Source organism: Microcebus murinus, chromosome 21 (assembly GCF_040939455.1).
Source record: "Microcebus murinus isolate Inina chromosome 21, M.murinus_Inina_mat1.0, whole genome shotgun sequence".
Classification (NCBI taxonomy): domain Eukaryota; kingdom Metazoa; phylum Chordata; class Mammalia; order Primates; family Cheirogaleidae; genus Microcebus; species Microcebus murinus.
This window is the reverse complement of record NC_134124.1, coordinates 3,591,229-3,614,579: the sequence shown is the minus strand read 5'-3', so window position 1 is coordinate 3,614,579 and position 23,351 is coordinate 3,591,229. Positions and strand designations below refer to the sequence as shown.

Genomic DNA, 23,351 nt, shown 5'->3' with positions numbered 1-23,351 from the left:
TGGGTTTCTCAATCATCGATTCTCTTTTCTTTGTATGATATGATGTATGATATGTATGATATATGATGTTCCAATAATAGCCTTTTAAGAATATATCCATTGCATAAAGCAAGTTTAAATTATGTAATAATTTTTCCCCAATCTCAGTTTATTTTTCAAGACTTTTCTAGTTAATCAAATCAAGTTTTCTGGTTCAATTTTCTTTTCCTTTTTCTTGTTCAGATAAGGTCTCTGTCACTCAGGCTGGAGTGCCGTGGCATAATTATAGCTCACTGCAGCCTCAAATTCCTGGGCTCAAGCAGTCCTGCCTAAGCCTCCTGCTAGCTGGGATTATAAGCACATGCCACCATGACTGGCCAGGTGCAGTGGCTCATGCCTGTAATCCTAGCACTCGGGGAGGCCAAGGAGGGAGCATCACTTGAGATCAGGAGTTTGAAACCAGCCTGAGCAAGAGCAAGACCCTGTCTCTACTAAAAATAGAAAAAATTAGCCAGGCATGGTGGTGCATGCCTTTAGTCCCAGCTACTCGGGAGGCTGACACAGGAGGATCACTTGAGCCCAGGAGTTTGAGGTTGCTGTGAACGAGGCTGACACCACAGCACCCTAGGCTGGGCAGGGCAACAGAGCGAGACTCTGTCTCAAAAAAAAAAAAAAAAGTCTCAGGCCTTGTGAGAGTCAAATACAGTTTTTAGCATGCTCAGTTAACAGTGATGCTCTCATGTTATCCAAACACCAGAAAAGTGCTTTCTGAAACATTCCTTAGAGTCTGGTCCACCTGATCAATTCTCTACCTTATCAGAGGTAAGGATTCCCTCTGATGCTTTACAATCTGTAGTAAAGTACTGTCTCATCTGAAATGAGATTCTTATCCTAAATGTCAGGTAACTTGGTGTTGCCCAGTTCTCTAGCTTTAAAGAGTCTCTGCTGGGTATCCATATATTTGGAAGGAGGCTGTCAACTTTTGGTGTTTGAAGCTGTGTGCCCCTGACATCTAGTCAGGCTCATTTTTTTTTTTTAAAGATCATTCTGTTGCCCAGTGGCAGTGGTGTCACTGCAGCCTCAAACTCTTGGGCTCAAGCCATTTTCCTGCCTTAACTTCCCAAGTATTTGGGACTATATAGGTGCATACCACCATGCCCAGATAATTTTTTTATTTTCTGTAGAAACATGGTCTCACTATGTTGCTCAGGCTATCTCAAACTCCTGGCCTCAAGCAATGCTCCCCCTCAGCCTCCTAAAGTTCTAGGATTACAGGCGTGAGTCACCACTGCTGCTGGCCGTAAGTCTCACATTCTTGACTAGTGTAGCAATACCTGTCTGTATGAATAAGAGTAAACACAGATCTTCAGAGGCAAGAGTTTTGGAATTTATGAAACAGACTTTTGGTCATATGGAAATTACCTCATTCAACAAATATTGAGTATATCTTAGGAAAAAAAATCTGTCCTCATTGTCTCTCTCTGTGTATATAATAAAATGAAAAGCAAGCCAGGCAAGATTGTTTCTTCCCCCAAAGTTCACTCTGCCCTTTTTGTTTTTTTAGAGACAGGGTCTTGTGCAATCACATAGCACATTACTGCCTTAAACTCCTGGCCTCAAGCAGTCTTCCCACCTTAGCCCCCCAAATAGCTGGGACTACATGTGCACACCAACGTGCCCAGTTCACTATGCCCTTTCTAAAGTTAGGACTCCTGGGTCTGGTTGTTGGTAGTGTTGGCTGTCCTTATTTTGGTTTGGAAGGTTTCCTCACAATGACAGCAGTGGGGGTAGAGTCTTTTGCATGTGCTCCTGCGAGCGATGGAGGTGGGCATAAAGGCTTGCTCAGACACCCACATACTGGACCAGCTGAGGGGGGGGCGGGTAAAAAGACTATTGTCTGAAAACACATTCCCTTGGAGATCAAAGAACAGAAAATAAAAATCAAGGCTATTACATTCCCATTAGATTTGAGCTAATTCTTACCTAACCTAGACTGGCTTTTTTTCTTGAGTGTGTCAGACAGATGCCTCTTTAGAATATAACATAGGTGGTCCCAGCCCAAGTCCCATCCTTCTTTCCCAGCCTAGTAGGCTAACGAACCAGGTATCCTTGAATATGGCCCTCCAACTTCATGTGCCCAGGAGAATGTCCCTGTTAGGGGCTTCAAGCAGGTCTTAGTCCTCACCTGGTATAATGAAGGAGCAGTTAACACTGAAGAGGTTAAGCCAGCACCAGGGGCTTGTGCCTGTAGTCTCAGCTACTTGGGAGGCAGACGAGGATTGCTTGAGCCCAGGAGTTGGAGACCAGCATGAGCAAGAGGGAGATCCCGTCTCTATCAAAACTAGAAGAAATTAGCTGGGTATGGTGGTGCACACCTGTAGTCCCAACTATGGGGGAGACTGAGGCAGGATGATCACTTGAGCCCAAGTGTTTTGAGGTTGCAGTGAGCTATGAGGATGCCACTGCACTCTAGCCTGGGTGGCAGAGTGAGACTGTCTCAAAACAAAACACCAAAACCAACAACAACAAAAACAGTAAAGAGGTCAATCTTGAGCTGTGTGGGCCCAATGACTAAAACTCTTGCTCTGCTGTGAAGATGGGAACCAACTCATCTCCTTACAATGGCATTTTCCTTCTTCTTGGACATTTCCTCATAGTAAGAATGTTAAATTGTCCCTAATAAGCACGAGCTAGTAGATATTCCCTTCTTACTGTGTTACTTTATCTCAGTGTAGGCATCTGCAAACTGGGGATGATTCCTTCTTCAATTTTTATTGGAGGATTCAGTGGAAAAGCTAACTTGTGAGGGTACCTGGTACTTCATGGGCACTCACTGCTTCATTCCTGCCCTGAATCTCCCTTTGAGGTCAAGCTGGGAAGATATGAAAACTTTACAACCTACTTAGATTTACACAAAAGAAAAATGAGTGCCTACAATCACCCTACTCAACCAAGCTCCATCCCAGGGCTGCAGAGGAGTAAATTTTTTTTTCTGTTTAAGTTGTGCAGGGCCTAACATGCAACCTGGCATCCATCAGGTCCATGAACAGGCACTGAACAACGCAGCATCAACGGAATGCCAGAGTGCTCTGGAGAGGGGAAAGCAAAACCTCCAGGAGAAAATGGCTACTACGTTGCAAAGCCCAGCAAGAGCCCACACGGCCACTGCAGCCCTCTGTTCTCCATTGCGGGGCTTGTGCAGGCTGGGGGCATGTTCTTTCCACCCTGAGCAGCTATGCAGCAGGAGACTTGCACCAGGGTTTTGTCCTGTGAACTGACTAGAGTCCTCATCACTGTGGCTGTGAATTTCGGGTCCCAGCTCACTACAGCACCCAAATTCCCCTTCAACCAGCTGTTTTCATTGTCTAAGGTTGGCAAACTATGACTCAAGTTTCCTTCTACCTTTAGGTACCCAGCAAATTATCACTTATGACTATTTTCTACTTTTATAACAAAAAACAGAACTGCAGGACAGGTGTGGCAGCTCACGCCTGTAATCCTAGCACTCTGGCAGAGGTGGATCGCTCAAGGTCAGGAGTTGGAAACCAGCCTGAGCAAGAGGGAGGCCCTGTCTCTACTAAAAATAGAAACAAATTAATTGGCCAACTAAAAATATATAGAAAAATTTAGCTGGGCATGGTGGTGTGTGCCTGTAGTCTCAGCTACTTGGGAAGCTGAGGCAGGATTGCTTGAGCCCAAGAGTTTGAGGTTGCTGTGAGCTAGGCTGACACCACAGCATTCTAGCTGGGGCAACAGAATGAGACTCTGTATCAAAAAACCCCCACAAAAAACAGAATTGCTATTTAAAAAGTATCCCCACAGGAGTCAGAGCTTGGACCCCAGAGGCCGTTACTCCATAGGCCTCCTGCCAGGGCCTGTGCATGCGTCTGGCTGTCCGGAAAGCAGTTCCCAATCTTTGGATTTAACTCCCAATGTTTGATACTTAAATTGTTATTCTTACAGCCCGATTCCTGATTTGGTTTTGAGAAGAAGTCATGGTGATTGTGGCCTGTTCTCAAACTGCACTGTGCAAAAGCCGACCCAGCCCTGTCAAAGAACTGATGTAGCCAGGTGCAGTGGCAGTGTATGATTATAGTCCCAGCGACTTGAGAGGATGAATGGGAGAATCTCTTGAGCCCAAGGGTTTGAGTCTTGCCTGGGCAACATAGCAAGACTCCATCATAAATAACATATAAATAAATAAGCAAGCAAACAAGCTCATATGTAAGCACTAGCCAAAACCAGGGAGGGGAACTTTCTCCCAAACTCACCACTGCCGGGCCCCAGTAATAGTATTGCTAGCTGGCAGAAGACCCTCCCCCACTCATCCCTTTAGAATAATTGTCCTCACTCTAAAAGCAGCCTTCCAGCTGATGTTCCAGGGAGTCTCCACCTGAAACCACAGCCTTATGTGCCTATGCAGGGACAGACCAGTGCCACACAGCGAGATTACTAATTTAGCTTTTCTTTGGAGGTGCTATTTCAAGCCTGTAACCAAAGTTTATGACTACAGGCTGAAGTCTCCCTTTTCTCTGCCTCATCAGGCAAAGCAAAAGCATCTTTTTCTGTTAAGAAGGGGAAAATCTCTCTGATTTAGAATGAGGTATTAGCTAAGCAGCTTCCTGTTCCTTGTCTCCTTTGTTCTAGCACCAGTGGAAAAACAAAGTTTCTAACTCAATTTTATAAAATGACACTATATAAGGGCCAAAGAGCTGCAAGCTTCTGTTTTTTTCAGGAGTGCTGTTAGTCCAATTCTGCTGGTGGGCTGTGATATTCTTGGCAAAAGATCTTGTTTGTAAAGGAGGAAGGAAAGAAGGCAAGTGTATCCTTTGGGCTTCAGAAAGAAAGCAGCACTGCCAACCTTTTGCTCTCAAGAGGTCTACGACCTTCAGTGTTCTTCAGTGTGCATTCTGGCAGCTAAAACCAGTAGAGAACCCTCCCGCACTCCAGGAACAGTCACTGAATGTTCAGGCTGATGGTGCCCGAGGGGGTCTCTTCAGAGACAGGCTCTGATTCCCTTTACACAAATGCCCAGCCCAGTGGCATTTTATGAATCTCAGTCATCCATGTAAGACTTCAGATCAGCCAACCTCTCCCAAAAGACTACAGAAACATCATACTTGTAACCAGGACCAGCACCAACCATAAAAAGACTTTCTCTAATTGGCTAAAAGGTTATTTTCTTTCTCTCAGCAGACCACATTCTACAGATTATATATTAGAGCCTTCCTAAACACAGTAATCCAGAAGTCACCCATAAACAAAAGCATCATGTGGCCAAGCTTTAGCACTCTCAGCAAATGGCAGAGTTCCTGAAAGTCATGCCATATACAAGTTTCTCGTCCAAGTGTGAATATTCTGTATGCCAAAGAGGAAGCCTGGAGCCCAGGTCCTTCTGAGGTTCTTGATTTTAACCACCAAGGAGCTAATGATGAACTATGGGACAGTCACATACTTAACAAGGTTTGGAATGGGCATGGCTCATTCATCTTTTTGGCCCAACTAAAAAAATCCCTAGCCCATCCTATGAATAGAGGAAACATTAAAACCTTAGGATATTCCTGACAAGATTGCTGTAAAAAGCTGTAGTGATGGTGGGAAAAGCTTACTGAAGGAAGAATGGCACAAACATTTGCCACCTTTGTTCAAACAATAGAGAAAAGGTCAATCCTTTCAACAATAAAATTTAGTTTCTAATAAATACTGAAGATAATTAATCTTTCTCCCTATCTGATAATAGCTCATTTTCTAACTAGATGGGAACTGAATAGAGCTTTTATCTTGGCACAAGGCCCCTGTCATATGGACAATTTCATTGAAAAAAAAAAATTTTTTTTTTTTTGAGACAGAGTCTCACTCTCTTGTCCCTCATAGAGCACAGTGGTGTCATCATAGCTCACAGCAACCTCAAACTCCTGGGCTCAAGTGATCCTCCTGCCTTCTGCCTCCCCAGTATAGGCAGGTGCCACCACACTTAGCTAATTAATTTTTCTCTTCTTTGTAGAGATGGGGTCTGGCTCTTGCTCAGGCTAGTTTTAAACTTCCAGTCTTAAGCAGTCCCCCTCCCCGCCACCCTTGGCTTCTGAAAGAGCTAGGATTACAGGTGTGAGCCACTGTGCCCAGCCTCATTTACCTTTAATATTAATAAATAGCTTTTCAACTATTGACTTTTCTGTTTATATACACAATCCCCATAACTGAGATTCCACTGGGATTTTGCATTGTTCAATGCAATAGAGATTATCACCATAAACACTATCAAGACCCCAAAATTTGATGCCTACCTCTAAAAACTTGGGATAATTAAGATATGAAACACCTTAGACATTAAGTCTGAAGTATACTATGAGTCCTAGGGTTATCTCTTAATACTCAATGAATTAACTAAGCAGGTCAGGTACTTAGTTTACTAAGGAAGAAGCAGACTGTTAGTAAACACAGCACTTTTAATAGCTTTCTTCTCTACTACTTTCCACCTATGTAAGAATTTAAATCAATTTCAGAAGTTATTCATATTAATGAAATTTTTAGAGGGGGCAGTGGAGGGTATCCTACAAATTCAAGGATATTTCCAGGAAGTGGAAATATTATGGTTTATTGATAAGCTGTAATCCTTTCTATCACAGACCAGAAAGTGTTTCTATATTCAGACTTACTTTCTTACATTAAAAACAGGTGAAAAATGGTGTCAAAACCTTTTCATGGGAGTAGTTACAAGACTATATATAACTAAATCAACTGAAGTATTTCCACAAATTGGGGTGAATATTTAAGTTCAGTGGAATTCCTAACACTAATCTCAATCTCTTAATATTTCTTAAGTGATAGTACAGTTGCTGATTAAAAGACCAGACTGGGTTCAAGTCCCAGCCCTACCACTTACTGGCTGGTTGACCTTCAGCAAGTCACTTCATCTCTCTGTACCTAGATTCCTCATCTGTAATATAATAATACTTACCCTCATAGGATTACTGTGAATTTGAAATGAAATAATATGTTAAAGTGCTTAATGCCTTGCATGGACTGTTCTATGCTAGAGGCACTGTTACAAAGGAACCACATCACAAATGCATTTAAATTTTAACATGAATCCAGCAATGTAACTTTGTACCAACATAAGTATTATTTTAGTTGTAGCTTCTTGTCATACCATACATTTGTAAAATTGACCTAGAGTTTAAAACTAAACATTTTTTATGACATAACCTTGTAAACTGAAGGTTTATATTTGGTTCTCAACCAAAGAAACAGGAATCTGTTCCAAGGCTGAAGGAAAAAAAAAAAAACAATAAGGAATTACTTAGAGATGGAACCCTCTTAAGGATTTTCTCCAAAAAGAATGTGGACTAGGTACGAGCTTTATGCATGTGTTCAATTTAGAAGTTAGAACTCACTGAATTTCCTGCAAATTAAGATGTAACTCACTTATAATTATCTATTAATACTTGAAATGTTCCCATTTTAAATCACTAAAGAAAAAAACAGGTTAAGGATAAAAATACATGTTAAAGCAGTAACCAAATAGCATTTAATGAAGTAAGAGGGGAGACCCTCACAGCTACTGCATATTTAATCTAGGAGTTACTGGAGTACATGTCTGTAATTTGTTTTAGAGCTAAACTATAAAACCACCACACACTTAATATGACCATAAAGTACTTTTAAATCAATCATCTTTTTTGGGCTGTGATTCCAGTGAGTGAATTCCCATTTGTATCAAAGTTTCCTAAAATCATATACTTAACCTGAAATTTGCCAAGTAATAACTTTTTTTAAAGGGAAAGAGCAGCACTTATATATTCAGTGTTAAAAACTTTGCTTAATGAATAGAAGCTGTAGATATTGCCATCCTGTAACCCAGTCTTCTAATAAAGAAGCATCTTATTCCCAGGAGGCTAGTATGGTTATGACAAGAAACTCTCGGGGTTACTGAAATAGCTGTTTTAACTACTAGAGAGACTACACAGGTGGTTCAACAGAATTTACTTGTATATTTTCAATTTTCTATACTATTTGAAGGCATAGGATAGCTTTATATTAGCTTTCTACAATACTGTGTTTTAAATTTATCCAACAAACTAAGATGCAGTACAACTTTTATACAATTTAGGAGATTAAAAAAATCTCCACAAGAGAAAGCAACTCAGCAGACCCCGGTGTTAAAACATTTCCCCAGAATAAACAGATATGCAATTGCATTAAAAGGTAGTCTTCAAATATTTAAATTACACCAAGATTCCTTCCAAATATGTGCCTTACCCAAATCAATGCAACCAATTCATTGTTTATACTGGGGCCTGAATTTTTGGCAAACGTTTATGGTTTTACTTTCATTTAAAGTGCTACCAAGCAGCAAAATAAGTTGCAACAATTCTCTGCTCAAGGCAGAGGGGCCAACTGAGAAATTGGAAAAGGTACAATTTAATAGTAAGTAACGCATGAACTGTAACAAGTGGCCTAAGTACAGGCTTGGACATAATCAAACCAGTTATGTCTGGGATTACTCAACTGAAACTAATATAGGTACATTCAAAATAAAGTTGGGGATTATAATCGGTTTTTAGAATCAAATTTGAAGACTTTCCTGATAAAATATAATTATGTTCTTTTGAAATTGGAAATGAAACTATTAACTGATGGAGAGCTAGAGACTTATTAACCCCTTCTACACAGATTAAGGAAATAAGTGACAAAGTCTCTTGCACTGAAGTTATGTATTTTAACAGCTTTACATGTAATATTCATATATAAAAAACTTTAAGTGCTTTTCTCCAATTTAAAAATCTAAAGAATTCAAAAATAAGGCATTCAATATTTGAAAAAAGTACAGATTTACAAAATGTGTATATTCTGTCATGAAAACTCCACACCAACATTATACACTTGGAAAAAAATACAAACAGGATATATTACAAATTTATGCAGCAATAACTTAGTTCACACCATGCAATAAAAAGTACATTAATCAAGATACACAAGCTTTTGTAGGTTCTAAACTGAAGGACTTTTTTCTTTTTTCTGCAGAATCCTTAAAACCTGTGGCACTTAAAATTTGTTAGCCTTTCTACTGAGAGGTAAATTATACACAACAATGATGAAAAAGATTAACAGACCAGTTGTCTATTATGAATCATTCCAGCTTTGTTCAACAATGGCCGAAACTCTTTTCTCATATTCTCGTTTGTTTTCCTGATAAAGCTGTGCTGCCTGGCTATTGGCTGGACTGTTTGGATTCGGTTCATCCAGCAGAGACTAGATGGAAAGAAAGAAGAGACAGATTTGCAGAGTTATTCTTTATGTTAACATGGGTCAGACATGGAGTACAGAAAAGTTATACATAACAACAGAAATTATTGAAGGGATTGTTATGCCATATATTTTCAGGTCTACATTCTTTCAGAAATGGCTTCATAAACACTACAATAAGAGGTTTCCTGCTGCTGAAGAGTTTAAGCTTCTAAACAAATGGTTCTCAATTGCCTCAAGACCTCTAATGTCACAGAAATAAGAAAGGAATATTCTTCAGCATACTGAGACTTTCTCATTAAAAAAGGAGATAAACACCTTAATCTGGTTAAGATACTATATCTATAAATACCTTTGTAACCAACATTTTCCAAGGTTAAACTCTATTATTGTGGTTTCTTTGCAAATGCCGGACAGTAAGTTGGGGGGTAATTCTTATTCCTCTTAATCAACAAAATGCATTTCATTACCAGTGAGGGAATGAAATAGGAAGGTTGCAAACAATGTTTATAAGACAACCAGAATTAATAGAGTGTGATAGAAAAAAGTTTAAAAAGATGGTCACAGACCAAAATGTTATTTCTGCTCTTCTCAAATCCACATAACTAAAACATCCCCCAATTCCACCCCTCCAAGACTGTCATTCAAGGTCTACTCTGAAGTATTCTGCTAGACCGCTTTGGCAAATAGTTATATTACTTTTTATTTTCTTTTTTAAAATAGAATTTCTTGGACAGGGCAACATACCCATGCTTCTTTGCACTTAGCAACAATACTTTCTCTAAATATTTTCTTTTCCACAACTTCTAGTTATGCTTCATGGGTACAAATAAAGTTTCATCTGTGAGAACACACAACTTACACAGCAAAGGGACTGTGGACTAGATTCCATGCAGTCACGCTAATGAAAAAGCAGAGCAGTTAGCTGCAAATCATGGGTTCTTGTTTGCTGTCTGCCATTGGTTACCTGGGGTCCTAGGGAAGTTAATTTGCTCATGTGGTCTTTAGCTTGCTACTAAAGGAGCTGATTGTATCCTATAGAATATTGAAAAATTTTAATATATCCTAGCACACACTTACCTGAATTGACGTTAAGATAGAAGATACATCGTATGTTGGACTCCATCGATTCTGAAGGATATCTAAACATATGCTACCATCAGCATACACTGCAAAGACAACACTAACTGTTATATAGGTAACATTGTCAGAGCTAACAATTAGGAGAAGTCTTCACCACAAACAATGCTAGGCTTAGTCGGACGTTTTAAAGATCAGATCATAACCCTTCTATATCATAGGAAACCTGTATTAAAACTAAGGTCTCTTATTTTGCACCTGCTATGGTTGGAATGTCCTCTTCAAAACTCATGTTGAAATTTAATAGCCATTTTATTAGGTCATTAAATATGAAATGTCCGATTTCTAATCAAAAGTTTAGTTCATTATATCTCAAATAAGAAGCAGTACAATCAATCAAAGTACATGCCTAAATTATCAACATAGTTTTGCCATCTTAACAGGAGTTTGTTGAAGCCTGGGGAGCGAGCGGTGATGAAATCATAAAAGGTGTTTTCCACAGCTTGTTGAGAATTGAGTATTTTTCCTTGCAAGAAGTGGTCCAAAGCCTGGAGGAAGTGGTAATCAGTTGGTGCCAGGTCTGGTGAATATGGTAGGTGACAGAAAGTTTCCAACTCCAGCTTCTGTAGTTTCAGCATGGTTTGGTCGACTGCTGTCTTCCAAGAGGATTAGCCTGTCCCTACTGACCAATCTCGGCTGTTTAAATGCAAGCATTCTCATCATTTCATCCAACTGGTTGCAGCAGACATCCACTGTAATGGATTGACCAAGTTTCATGAGGCTGTAGGGGATAATATTAGCACTGGACCACCAAACAGACACCGTTAGCTTTGTCTAAGGAATATTCAGTTTTGGACTGTGTCTTGGTACTTCGTCTTTATCCAACCATTGTGCCAAATACTTGGGATTGTCAAAAAGAATCCATTTTCATCACACATAAAAATACTGTGTAGAAATGGTTTGCCATTATATCATGACACCAAAGAAAGGTAATCTTCGAGATGATTTCTCTTCTGATGCTCATTTAATTCACGTGGCACCCATCTATCCAGCTTCTTTACCATGCTGATTTGTTTCAAATGGTCCAGTATTGTTGGAATAGTAACATCAAACCTTGCTACTAACTCATGGGTAGGTTGAGACAGATTCGCTTCCACTACTGCTTTCAGCTCATCATTATCCACCTTGGTCTCAGGTCACCCATGTGGCTCATTTTCAAGATTAAAATCACCAGAACAGACTTCTCAAACTACTGAGGTACTGTATGTTCATTAGCCACATCTTTCCCAAACACTTTGTTGCTATTTGAACCTGTCTGTGCAGCACTGGTTCCATGACAGAACTCATATTTGAAAATAACATGAATTTTTGACGTATCCAAAAAATTGCACTAAAAAAAAAACTTTGAAAGATAATCACAAGCCAAACCACGCGCTTGAAAGAATGAGGACGTAGCTTCACAATAAAAAAAACAGAAAACAAGAAGTGTCAAAGTGAAATGTCAGAGAAATCAACTGTCAAACTTAGTACCTAAGTAAATGGGACATTTCATACTTAATAACCTAATACCAGTATTGAGAGGTGGGATCTTTAAGATTTCAGACATAGACAAACATATCTCTACTCTTTATGTAGTCTGCAGTATTAGAGACACAATTAAGAGGACCTCTGAAAAGGTTCTTCCTAAAAGTAAGTTAGCTGATGGGGAAAACGCCATTCAAATGAACAAAGGTTATAAGAAGGAAAAGGACCTTCAAGAGTGTGGAGAAATAGCCTTTCACAAGGTGCTTTATAATCCAGGAATATAAATGTAATAGGTATAACAAGTCAAAGAAGACCAAATGTATTACAAAAGTGTTATTCAATCATCATTTAATAAAGAATAGTAACTTATTGAAGGAAAAATGGAATACTGTGTTAAAAGCCTTAAAAACATAACAGGCCTTTGACCCAGTAATCCCACTTTTAAAAACTAACTCTGATAAGAGAAAATGTTCATAACATATAAAAATTACCCCACTTCATATACATGATCCCAATTTTAAAGAAACAAAATTGTCTGTTTATGTGTGTGTATATATATATTTTTGACATACAGTCTTGCTTTCTCGCCCAGCTAGAGTGCAGTAGCATCATGATAGCTCACAGCAACCTCAAACTCTTGGGCTCAAGCGATCCTCCTGCCTCAGCCGCCTGAATATATGGGACTACAGGCATGCCCTAGCACACCTGGCCAATTTTTTCTATTTTTAGTAGAAATGGGGTCTTACTCTTGCTCAGGCTAGTCTTGAATTCCTGACCTCAAGTGATCAAACACCGCCTTGGGCTCCTAGAGTGCTAGGATTATAGGTGTTTGAGCCACTATACCTTGCCAAAATTATATTTTTTAAAAGCTAAATTTTAGGCAATAAATTCTTTTTGGTATCTTTCACATTTCTACAAATAGATACATATTGTTTGTATTGTTTTTTAATTTTTATAATTTACTTTCTTTTTTATTATTTTTTTCTTTTTCCCATGAAAATATTACTTCTTGCACATATTACTTGTATTTATCTTTTTTATTAGAGACAGGGTCTTGCTATATTGTCCAAGCAGGCCTCCAACTCCTGTGCTCAAGTGATCTTCCCACCACAGCCTCCTGTCATCTGGGACTACTGGTGCACGCCCCTGTGCCTGGCTCACATATTACTTAAAATTCAGAAGTTATTAACAAACAACTTTACCTCAAATTTGGAACTTTGATTAGATTCTAGCTACCAAAGGTGGCTACTATGGACACAGAAGCAACAGCTGCCTACAAGTGGGCCATAACAGTGAAAAGTAGGGGTAGACCTAAAAAGAGGGAAACAAATCTTTGCCCCCAATCATCTGCAAAGTCTTACATAAATTGCTACTTACCATTCGGATGAAACATTTTGGATAAAAACCTAACAGTTGGCGGTTTATTTGGATATTCTTCGGAAAATTCTATTACTAGTTTAAAAGTACCTAGATAGAAAACAAATCAAAATAATTATAGTAAAGACAAGCACAGCCCTTACTCTCTTCATCAATCAATCCTCAACCCCATACTGGTTTTTGCACAAATACACAAAAGTTAATATGTCACCTTTTGTTTGGCACACAAAACTCTATGTTAGACTGATAACATGCAGCATTGGTGAGCAGTTGGGGAACAAGAACATTCATATGCTATTGGTGGGAATGTTAACTGTCATATTTTTTGGAAGGCAACTGGGCCCTAGCTACCAAGATTTAACATGCATAGCTGAGGAACTACAAATAGTTTATCACAGCTTCTAAGAGGGGTGACCCAGGGATTTTGAGGGGGACTGACTAGCACTCAGCAAAGGAACCAGATTGGAGGCCTGGGTGCTTATGTGAAAGTCTGGTTCTGTCCCAGCATGAATCCCTTCATTTGAATATACCAAGAATCATTCAGCTTTAGTATAACTGCCTACTTTGGGTTATAGTCCAACATAGTACAACACTGTGATCAGTCTAAATCTGTATTTAACTGCTATTAATGTTTTTTTTGTCTGTCTATATAGACTGCTGCTGGGCTTAACTATCCAGAGCCCTTATACTTGGAAGAAGTCCACCTGCAGGCTGGAGAGGTCCTCCAATTGCAACCCTGTGGATGTACAAAGTCAAGTTGGGACTTACTCCTAATGAAGTAAATCTTTAAAACATTCCAGATGTCTCTATACAAGGTTCTTTCCTTATTTCACTAATGCAGTTAGAAACAAAACACTTTCACAGTGTAAATTCTAAGCTCCTGGCTACAGTCTACCAAGATTAACACATTAACTGCCATGGGAGTTGTATTTAACTGAAGCTAGTTGTGAGCCCGGGGCCTCGTGAAGCACATGTAACACACGCTTCTCTTAACCTCGGGAGCCACATAAACTATTTCATAAACTAGATTCTTTTCACTAAATAAGAAAGGAACGTTTTATTTTCGAAGTTTTTATTCTATTTTATAACAAAACACCACAGCCCCAGGGAAAAGAAGTTTTTTTTCCTAGTATGGCAGTCAAGGTGTTAAAGGCTCACATTTGGTAAAATATTTTATATCATCATTGCTCATATATTTGATATACAACTGTCATCTCTCTACTTTTTTTTGTTGTTGTTTGGAAATTTGGGACTAGGGAAGCCAAAGATATAAGCAAACTAAAGGTAATTTCTATTTCATATTATGGCATGTATTAATACAACAGAGGTACTCTGAAGCACAGTTAAGTTAATGAAGTTAGCCTTATGCATAATCATGTATTTTTAAAGCTTGTATTTTAATTTTCTTTAATTATAAAAATAATGGCCGTCAAATGTAAATTTTAGGCAAAAGCAAATATGAAGCCAGCTATCCGTAAGCATTTTGGTCTCAAGACCGCTAAACATGAAGTTGGAAGAGATGCATGCAATAGCACACCATAGAAATACAAAGAGAGTAATAACCTCCTCAAGAGCACCCAAAATAGTACAATATGACAAAATAACTAGAAAGTGATGAGGTTTGAGTATCTGTCACTTTTTAATTTCTAAAAATGTTTTTATATAATTTAATTTCAACATAATGGCTCTTTAATAACTAGCTTGCAAAAATTCCTGAAATTTTAACTGGCTCTCATAAATCAGTGTAGGTTGCCTCTAGCACTCCACTGGTTAAACCTACTGACATTTGTTGTATTAGAAATTGTAACAGAAAATCTTGAAGTATTTATTAATCCATTAAAAAATAACTACAAACCTATTACACATTAACCTAAGTACCACAGTTAATGAAAAATATTTTCTCCTCAAAAAGTTAGTGAGAATTGTTAAGCTCTGTTTTACCATTTTTTGCAACTCTTTAACAATTGGCTGAACAGAAAACAGCTAGGTTCTCTTATCTGCTTCTGCACTCAAGCTGTTACAATATATTGTTTGGCTGAAGTATATGAAGGAAATTTGGCCTCACACAAATATGCAATTGAAAAACAGAGTATTTTCATAGCCTTTTCAGACAACTATAGGTATTCTTTTTTTTTTTTTTGGTATTCTTTTTTGATATTACACCATTAACTAAAGGTAATCTGTTGCAATGTAGAATCTGAAACTGTTTTGTACTCAGTTATTTATTTAATACATTAAAATCTGTTGTACTCTGCATACATCTTTTACCCAGCCATGATTTTGTAATATTATGTGTTGGTCATTCATAAAATATTGGTTCACTCAAGTTATACAGATTTTCCAAATGTTGTCATATTCCACTATATACTATCCAAAAAAAAATTCAAAGTAGTTAGTATCACCTGCTACTCTCATCAGAAAAGCCTAAGTATTTTATCATCAGCAACAAATGTATTCAGTTCTTTTCCTTAACCTGACAACATAGTTAGGTCATTTTTGAGAATATGTCTGCCATACATTCAAACCTGAATAAGCATAGCTTGGCTGTCAGTCATTCTTTCAAGTAAAAAAGGTTCCATGAAAGAAGTAGTAGTTCAAGCTGCAACTCAAACAAATGCGGAAGTATTATGACAACCATAATACTCTGGTGTCAACAGAAGTACTTTATTCATGTTTCCCATCTCATCACACAGAGTATTAAAAAGATATACACTCAAGGGTCAGAGCTTAATATCAGTAATTTTTACTGTTTCAAGGCATTTTTAAGTAAAATTGGCTTCTTTTAAAATGCAACGAATACCATGACTATTAGTATAGTTTGGTGGCACTGTCTCGATTTATTCTAAGATGATAAACTGCTTAGGTGCAGTTTTAGCCACCATTGCTCTTGCACCATCAATACAAATGTAAACACGGTCTTAGTATGAAGACCGTTTTCATCAAACAGATCTGCTCAGTCTCAGAGACCCCAGGGGGTTTAGGGACCACACTTGAGAACCCCCTGTATAGAAAAAAAGCTTAAGTCCTTAATTACTTCCTTCTTTACCCCTGCCTAGAGATAATCACTGATAACACCACAGTGTGTAACATCTTAACACACACACACGCATACATACGCATATATTTAGTAAAAATGTGATGCTATAATAAACATTCTGCAAACCCTTTTGTCTACTAAGACATATGTCCAAATACAGTTTACTCTTTAAAGGGTAAATGATATTCCAGAGTCCAGATACATCATAATTTGCTTAACAATTTCTCCTAAGCATTCAAGTTATCTCCTTATAAACAGTGCTACAGTCAGTATTCTTGTACAAATATTCTTGATGGATTAATTCTGAAGTCTGAAGTCAATTCTGAAGTTGCTAATTATAACAAAGCTGCTTAATAATTTCTTAAAAATCCATGCTATAATTAGGAAAAAATCTAAGTACATGGTTAAAAATCAATTTGATAAGCTCAATTATAAATACATGTTAGAACTAGTTTCTCATTTTCCTGGCTCCTGGTGGAAATAACCAACTTGAGATGTAAAAGATTATGCAAAATGCTAACTACCTATGGGTGTTAAATGCTAGTAGTACTTAAGGCTACTGGTAGCTTTGTAGGTTAAAGAAAAATCTCAGCTCAACACCCTATCAATATAAATAACAAATTATTAAAAAAAGCATGATTACTCTCCTGGTATTTACCTCAGAGATATCTTTATCATGCTACAAGGACACCTAAATACAAACTGCTCTCAACAACACAGACCCTGCAATCTATCTAGGCTTACAGTTCTACATACAGGCAAATACAAAAGTAACAAAAGGCACTGGCAATCTTGGAGGTAACCAAGCTGATGTCGGATGGCAAGTCCCTTATAAATTAAAAATTCTCAGTAGCTTTATTTAGTTTTATTAAATTGGCCTACTGACAATAGATAATGGCTTCAAGTAGACATGCTGGTGTTATAATTCCCTACTGAAAAGCACCCTCTTAATACTATAGAAAACACAGTATGACTTACCATCTTCAAAGGGTGTCCCTTCTGGTCTGAAAACAAGAAGATTTCTGATTAAAAGAAGTTTTTCATTCTGCTTTTTCCTGATCTTCAAGAATGGAAAGGGTAAACTCCAATAGATAAAGAGGGGCTCATTCTGATGATTTGTGGGGTATTTAAGAGATTGTAGTTTAATACCATCTTAGCCCTGGATTTTCATAGATGCAGGCAGAAAGAATAACTTTCATTTTTTTAAGTTTTTCTTTTAGGGTGGTTTTAAGAAACATAACAAAAAAATTTTTCCATGATTTTAGCACAAAAAGAATTCAGTTCATAAATACTGAGCAGTCATTTTGTAAATATGTATATTCTTAAAAGTCATCTTTTCATTTTATAGTAATAAGATGGGAATCAATACCCATTGGTTTAAAATAATTATGACACTAAAAGTGTCCTAAACCAAAGTATCTCTTGTCCAAACTAGCTAAGCATAGTTGATGTCACCAAGAAACCCAGATCTTTTCTTTACCTCCATATCCCAATTTCATGTTTCCTAAGCAGGAGCATGAGTTTAATTATCATTTGCAAGGCATATTCGGGATCTCAAAGCGGTAGGATAACAGCCCGAATGTAATAGAATCAGTTTACTCTAGAAGGATGAACTTCACTCATTTTCCACTAGTCTTTAACTATGGGCTCTTATAACTAATTCTGTGGAAATCGGAATTGTTTATGAAAGTATTCATTCCTGCCGGGCGTGGTGGCTCACGCCTGTAATCCTAGCACTCTGGGAGGCTGAGGCGGGAGGATTGCTTGAGTTCAGGAGTTCTAAACCAGCCTGAGCAAGAGCGAGACCCCATCTCTACTATAAATAGAAAGAAATTAATTGGCCAACTAATATATATAGAAAAAATTAGCCGGGCATGGTGGCGCATGCCTGCAGTCCCAGCTACTGGGGAGGCTGAGGCAGAAGGATCACTTGAGCTCAGGAGTTTGAGGTTGCTGTGAGCTAGGCTGATGCCACGGCATTCACTCTAGCCTGGGCAACAAAGCGGGACTCTGTCTCAAAAAAAAAAAGTATTCATTCCTTTTACTTTTTAATGCAAAATTCTAGTTTAAAAAGAACGGGGAGAGGGGTAGAATAAAAGAAAAATAGATCAAGTCCAGAAAAAGCAATAAAAAATAAGGAAATTTTAAATTAAAAAGCATATATGCAATATGTAAAATATAAGACTACTTCTCAAATGACTCCATTCAGTTCTTTCACATTGGGCTGTGAAACATTTTAATCTAAATTCTTGCTACAGTGGAACTTCTCAATATTTTCAGTTCCAAGCCTTTTTATGGCTTCAATGGAATGAGACCATAAACATTTTTTTTTTTTTGAGACACAGTCTCACTCTGTCACCTGGGCTAGAGTGCTATGGTGTCAGCCTAGCTCACAGCAACCTCAAACTCCTGGGCTCAAGCGATCCTCCTGCCTCAGCCTCCCAAGTAGCTGGGATTATAAGCATGAGCCACTGTACGTGGCTAACTAATCTACTTTTAAAATGGTTTCCAAGAACTAGGAGCAGTGGCTCACACATGAAGTTCCAGCAACTCAGAAGGCAGAAGCAGGAGGATCACTTGAGGCTTGAACCCTGGGATCAAGGCTGCAATGAGCCATGCCCAGCTAATTCTTTTTTCTTTTCTTTTCTTTCTTTCTTTTTTTTTTTTTTTTAGACAGAGTCTCACTTTGTTGTCCAGGCTAGAGTGAGTGCCGTGGCGTCAGCCTAGCTCACAGCAACCTCAAACTCCTGGGCTCAAGCAATCCTCCTGCCTCAGCCTCCCGAGTAGCTGGGACTGCAGGCATGTGCCACCATGCCCGGCTACTTTTTTCTATATATTAGTTGGCCAATTAATTTCTTTCTATTTATAGTAGAGATGGGGTCTTGCTCTTGCTCAGGCTGGTTTCGAACTCCTGACCTCGAGCAATCCTCCCGCCTCGGCCTCCCAGAGTGCTAGGATTACAGGCGTGAGCCACCGCGCCTGGCCTAATTTTTTTTCTGTATGTTTTCAGTTTGCCAATTAATTTCTTTCTATTTTTTAGTAGAGACGGGGTCTCGCTCTTGCTCAGGCTGGTTTTGAACTGCTGACTTTGAGGGATCTGCCCGCCTCAGCCTCCCAGAGTGCTAAGATTACAGGCGTGAGCCACCATGCCCGGCCGAGACCATAAATGTTTGCATGGTATGTTTTGTGCAAAATAATTTTTCTCCTTTATCATTCCATGCCATTTAATTTCAAATAGTGTTTTTAAGTAAATAGCATTTTTTATAATTATAAAATCATATGTAATTACACCAAAGAGCCAATACATTTTACGTAACTGCCAAAAATGTTTTTTTTAAGAGACAGGATCTCACCCTGTTGCCCAGGTTGAAGTACAGTGGTGTAATCGCAGCTCACTGCAAGCTTAAACTCTTGGGCTCAAGAGATCCTCCTACACCAGCCTTCTAAGTAGCCAGGACTACAGGTTTCCGACACCCAGCCCAGCCCATTGAAAAAAAAAAACAACTTTTTTTTAGAGATTTGCTATGTTATTCTCGTTGATCTTGAACTCCTGGCCTCAAGTGATCCTCCAGTTTGGGCCTCCCAGAGTGCTGGGATTACAGGTGTGAGCCACAGTGCCCAGTCCTAAACCTCTTACTGAAAATTATTTTTTTTAATTTTTTTTTTTGAGACAGAGTCTCGCCTTGTTGCACAGGCTAGAGTGAGTGCCGTGGCGTCAGCCTAGCTCACAGCAACCTCAAACTCCTGAGCTCAAGCAATCCTTCTGCCTCAGCCTCCCAAGTAGCTGGGACTACAGGCATGCGCCACCACGCCCGGCTAATTTTATATATATATATTAGTTGGCCAATTAATTTCTTTCTATTTATAGTAGAGACGGGGTCTTGCTCTTGCTCAGGCTGGTTTCGAACTCCTGACCTCGAGCAATCCGCCCGCCTCGGCCTCCCAGAGTGCTAGGATTACAGGCTTGAGCCACCGCGCCCGGCCTGAAAAAATTTTTTAAAAATCTATCTTGTTTCAATCCTTAAGAACCTTCATTCTACCTCAGCCTCATTTCCTAGATGGTTGTAATATATTCACTTTTCTTAAAGAATCACCACACACTTATTATTTGTTAAATCTTTCAACTCACCCAAATATAACTGCATTCCACTGCATGATGTTGTTTTCAGATGGTGCACCACTGACACCCACAGGTGGGTCCTCTTGCAATCTAGAAATCCAGAGGGGTAATTTTAAAAGTTGAACAATAAGGCCACAATAAGGAACAATAAGGAGGCCAGAACACCTATGGACACTATACCATTTTGGGACAAAAACTAAATCTATTTCCTTGTTATTGTGCTAAACTAAATATATAGACCAGGCATATATACTTATTAAATACCTTTCCAAATTATCTAGAAGTCCAAAGGGCTTAGGAATAATCCCTCTTAAAATATCATCAAAATTAAGATATTATAATACCTCTTTAAGAACTAATGCAGGCCGGGCGCTGTGGCTCACGCCTGTAATCCTAGCTCTTGGGAGGCCGAGGCGGGCGGATTGCTCAAGGTCAGGAGTTCAAAACCAGCCTGAGCAAGAGCGAGACCCCGTCTCTACTATAAACAGAAAGAAATTAATTGGCCAACTGATATATATATAAAAAAAAAAAAAAAAAAAAAAAATTAGCCGGGCATGGTGGCGCATGCCTGTAGTCCCAGCTACTCGGGAGGCTTAGGCAGAAGGATCACTCGAGCCCAGGAGTTTGAGGTTGCTGTGAGCTAGGCTGACGCCACGGCACTCACTCTAGCCTGGACAACAAAGTGAGACTCTGTCTCAAAAAAAAAAAAAAAAAGAACTAATGCACACAGACTGCCCTCTTCAACCAAAAAAAGTTTAAAACCTCAACAGCAAAAATTACTTTGACAGAATTGATTTTGCTGCCCTAAACATACAAAGGCTATGTAAGTCTTAACATAGATATTTGTGCAACAGGGCTACAAGAAAAAATAAAAGCAAACCTCAATGTAAACACTAAATGACTGAAAACACTCAATCTAATTAGGAAGCTAGATTTAGGTAGGATATTTAAAAGCCATTGCTTCTGAGAGCAATGGCTTTTAAAAGTAATCAGAAGCTTCAGTTGGGTTTTCCACCAGTCCCTATTTTAAAGGCTCTGCACTAACACCAAATCTACCTTTCCGACCAGAAGACTCAGTACAAAGCTTCCAACATTCGTCATAGTCAAATTCTCGTAACCTGAAGACCTTTGGAAAACTACCAAAGGTACCATGTGTTCAACGTAGAATTAAGCAGAGAAATACAGTAAGGAACCAGGGGGACAATGGACATGAACTGAAAGTTTTATTATTTGAATTTTTCTTGAGAACTAATCAAATCTACTGATTTCAAGCTTTAGAAAGAGGATTTCTGCACAAAATAGAGCCTCTCCCTTTGAAGACTGTCACCTCAGTTAAAAAACGCTACATTGTACACACACACAAATATATATGTAGTCATTTTCATGTGGTATAATACTTTGCAATGAGTCCACATAAAAATGGCTCTTTTTAGTTAATCTCAAACAAATTAGGCCACCATGAACAGAAGCCTTAGAGGAACTATACTGCTTGAAGCCTACCTTTAAATGCCTAAGAGAAACCAGGAATGAATTTAAAAAGCTGGCCAAAGTCCAAAACAATGGCTTGCAAATGATTCACATAAAGCTTAATGGCGAAGTTGAGAGGTTAACTTCCTGAGCGGCAAATCTAAGTTTTTACACTAAATATTCTGTCGAAATCAGGGTAGGTCTCCCCAGGAGGAAAAAAAAAAAAAAAAAACTTAAGAAAAATTTGCAGAGTATCGCAATGGTAAGTTCTCTCATCATTTTTTTTTTTTTACGTACCTGTAAATATTCAACAGGAGATAAACAACTGAAAAAAAGTCATTCTCTTCTCCCAACCCCAATACCCCACAACAAACTCTAGTTTTACAAAGGGAGGCCCAGGGAGTATCAGATTAGCGCCAGGCTAAGGGAAGGCATTTTTCCAGACTTTGGAGGCTATAGATAGGGCTTTATTCACCAGCCAGAGCTGAGTTCCAGAACGTACTGGCAGCCGGAGTGGCCAGCTCCAAGGTCCCAGATCTCCGAGTCAGTTCTCAAGGTCCTTTCCGGCGGGCGGGGGCAGGGTCAGGTTTCGGGGGATGGGCTAACCACCTCCGGACCTCGCGCGGCGGACCCCACCCTCGCTGCAGAAAAGGGGGGGCCCTTTTCGCCCCAACCCCGATCCTCAGAGGAGGGAGAGGACCGCGAGGCCGCGGAACAAAGCTGACTGGCGGTGCAGCAGGCGAGGGACAACCTCCTGCAAGAGCTCACTTTTAGGGGGCGGGAAGGGGGCGCCGCGGGGCGCAGGGCGGGGGCAGGAGGTTCGATCGCCCGGGTGGGACATCGGGCAGATGGCCGACATGGACAGCAGGGAGCCCTAGGCCGGCCGATCGCCACCGTTTCACTTTCTAGGACGGGAACGGGGAGGAGGAGTATGGAAGTCTCCTAGGCTGCCAGGGCGGGCAGCGAGGATGAGGGAGCGGGAGCCGAGGCCAGGACCGGGCTTCGGTCGGCCCCGCGGGGCCCGCAGCCGGCCCCTTAGGGCTATCAGGGAAGGTGTCCGGGATCCCCGCCCTGCACCCCGTAGCTCTGGGGAGGAGTCGTCTTCTAGGCGAAGGTGAAGGCCCTTACCGCTTGAAATCCCGCATGAGCCTCCTCCGGGCCGGGGTCGACATGCTCCCCAGCTGCCCCGCGGTCAGTCTGAAAGAAAAGAGTCCCGCGCAGCCCCCCCACCCCCCGGCGCGGCGGCCGAATCACTGTGGGTCGCCGCCGCCGCCGAGACTGCACAAACAACCCTGCAATGACGTCTCCCTCCGCCGCCTCCAGATCCCTCCGCCCTTCAGCCGGTACCACGGGGCGAGGGAGGGGGAGAAGGGGCGGGACCTATGGGCGCTGGTTCCGGGGGCTTTTCGGTGGAGGCCGTTTCCATTTTGGCTGGCTGGAGTAAGGGACACGTTAGCGTTCTCTTTGCTCAGACCAGAAAATGTGTATTAAGAGACACCGAACCCGAAGCCCATCCTGTTT

The 23,351-nt window shown here is 39.9% G+C and overlaps 1 protein-coding gene across 1 annotated transcript; it reads right to left on the bottom strand.

Moving 5' to 3' along the window:
* Positions 1 to 8,678: 8,678 nt before the first annotated feature.
* Positions 8,679 to 23,154, bottom strand: UBE2B (ubiquitin conjugating enzyme E2 B). Its single transcript, XM_012762174.3, has 6 exons — positions 22,959 to 23,154; positions 20,373 to 20,453; positions 17,222 to 17,247; positions 13,207 to 13,296; positions 10,306 to 10,394; positions 8,679 to 9,231 (listed from the first exon to the last, which is right to left on the bottom strand). The coding sequence occupies exons 1-6, from the start codon at positions 23,000 to 23,002 to the stop codon at positions 9,103 to 9,105; spliced, it is 459 nt and encodes a 152-aa protein (XP_012617628.1). The 5' UTR covers positions 23,003 to 23,154; the 3' UTR covers positions 8,679 to 9,102.
* Positions 23,155 to 23,351: the final 197 nt, after the last annotated feature.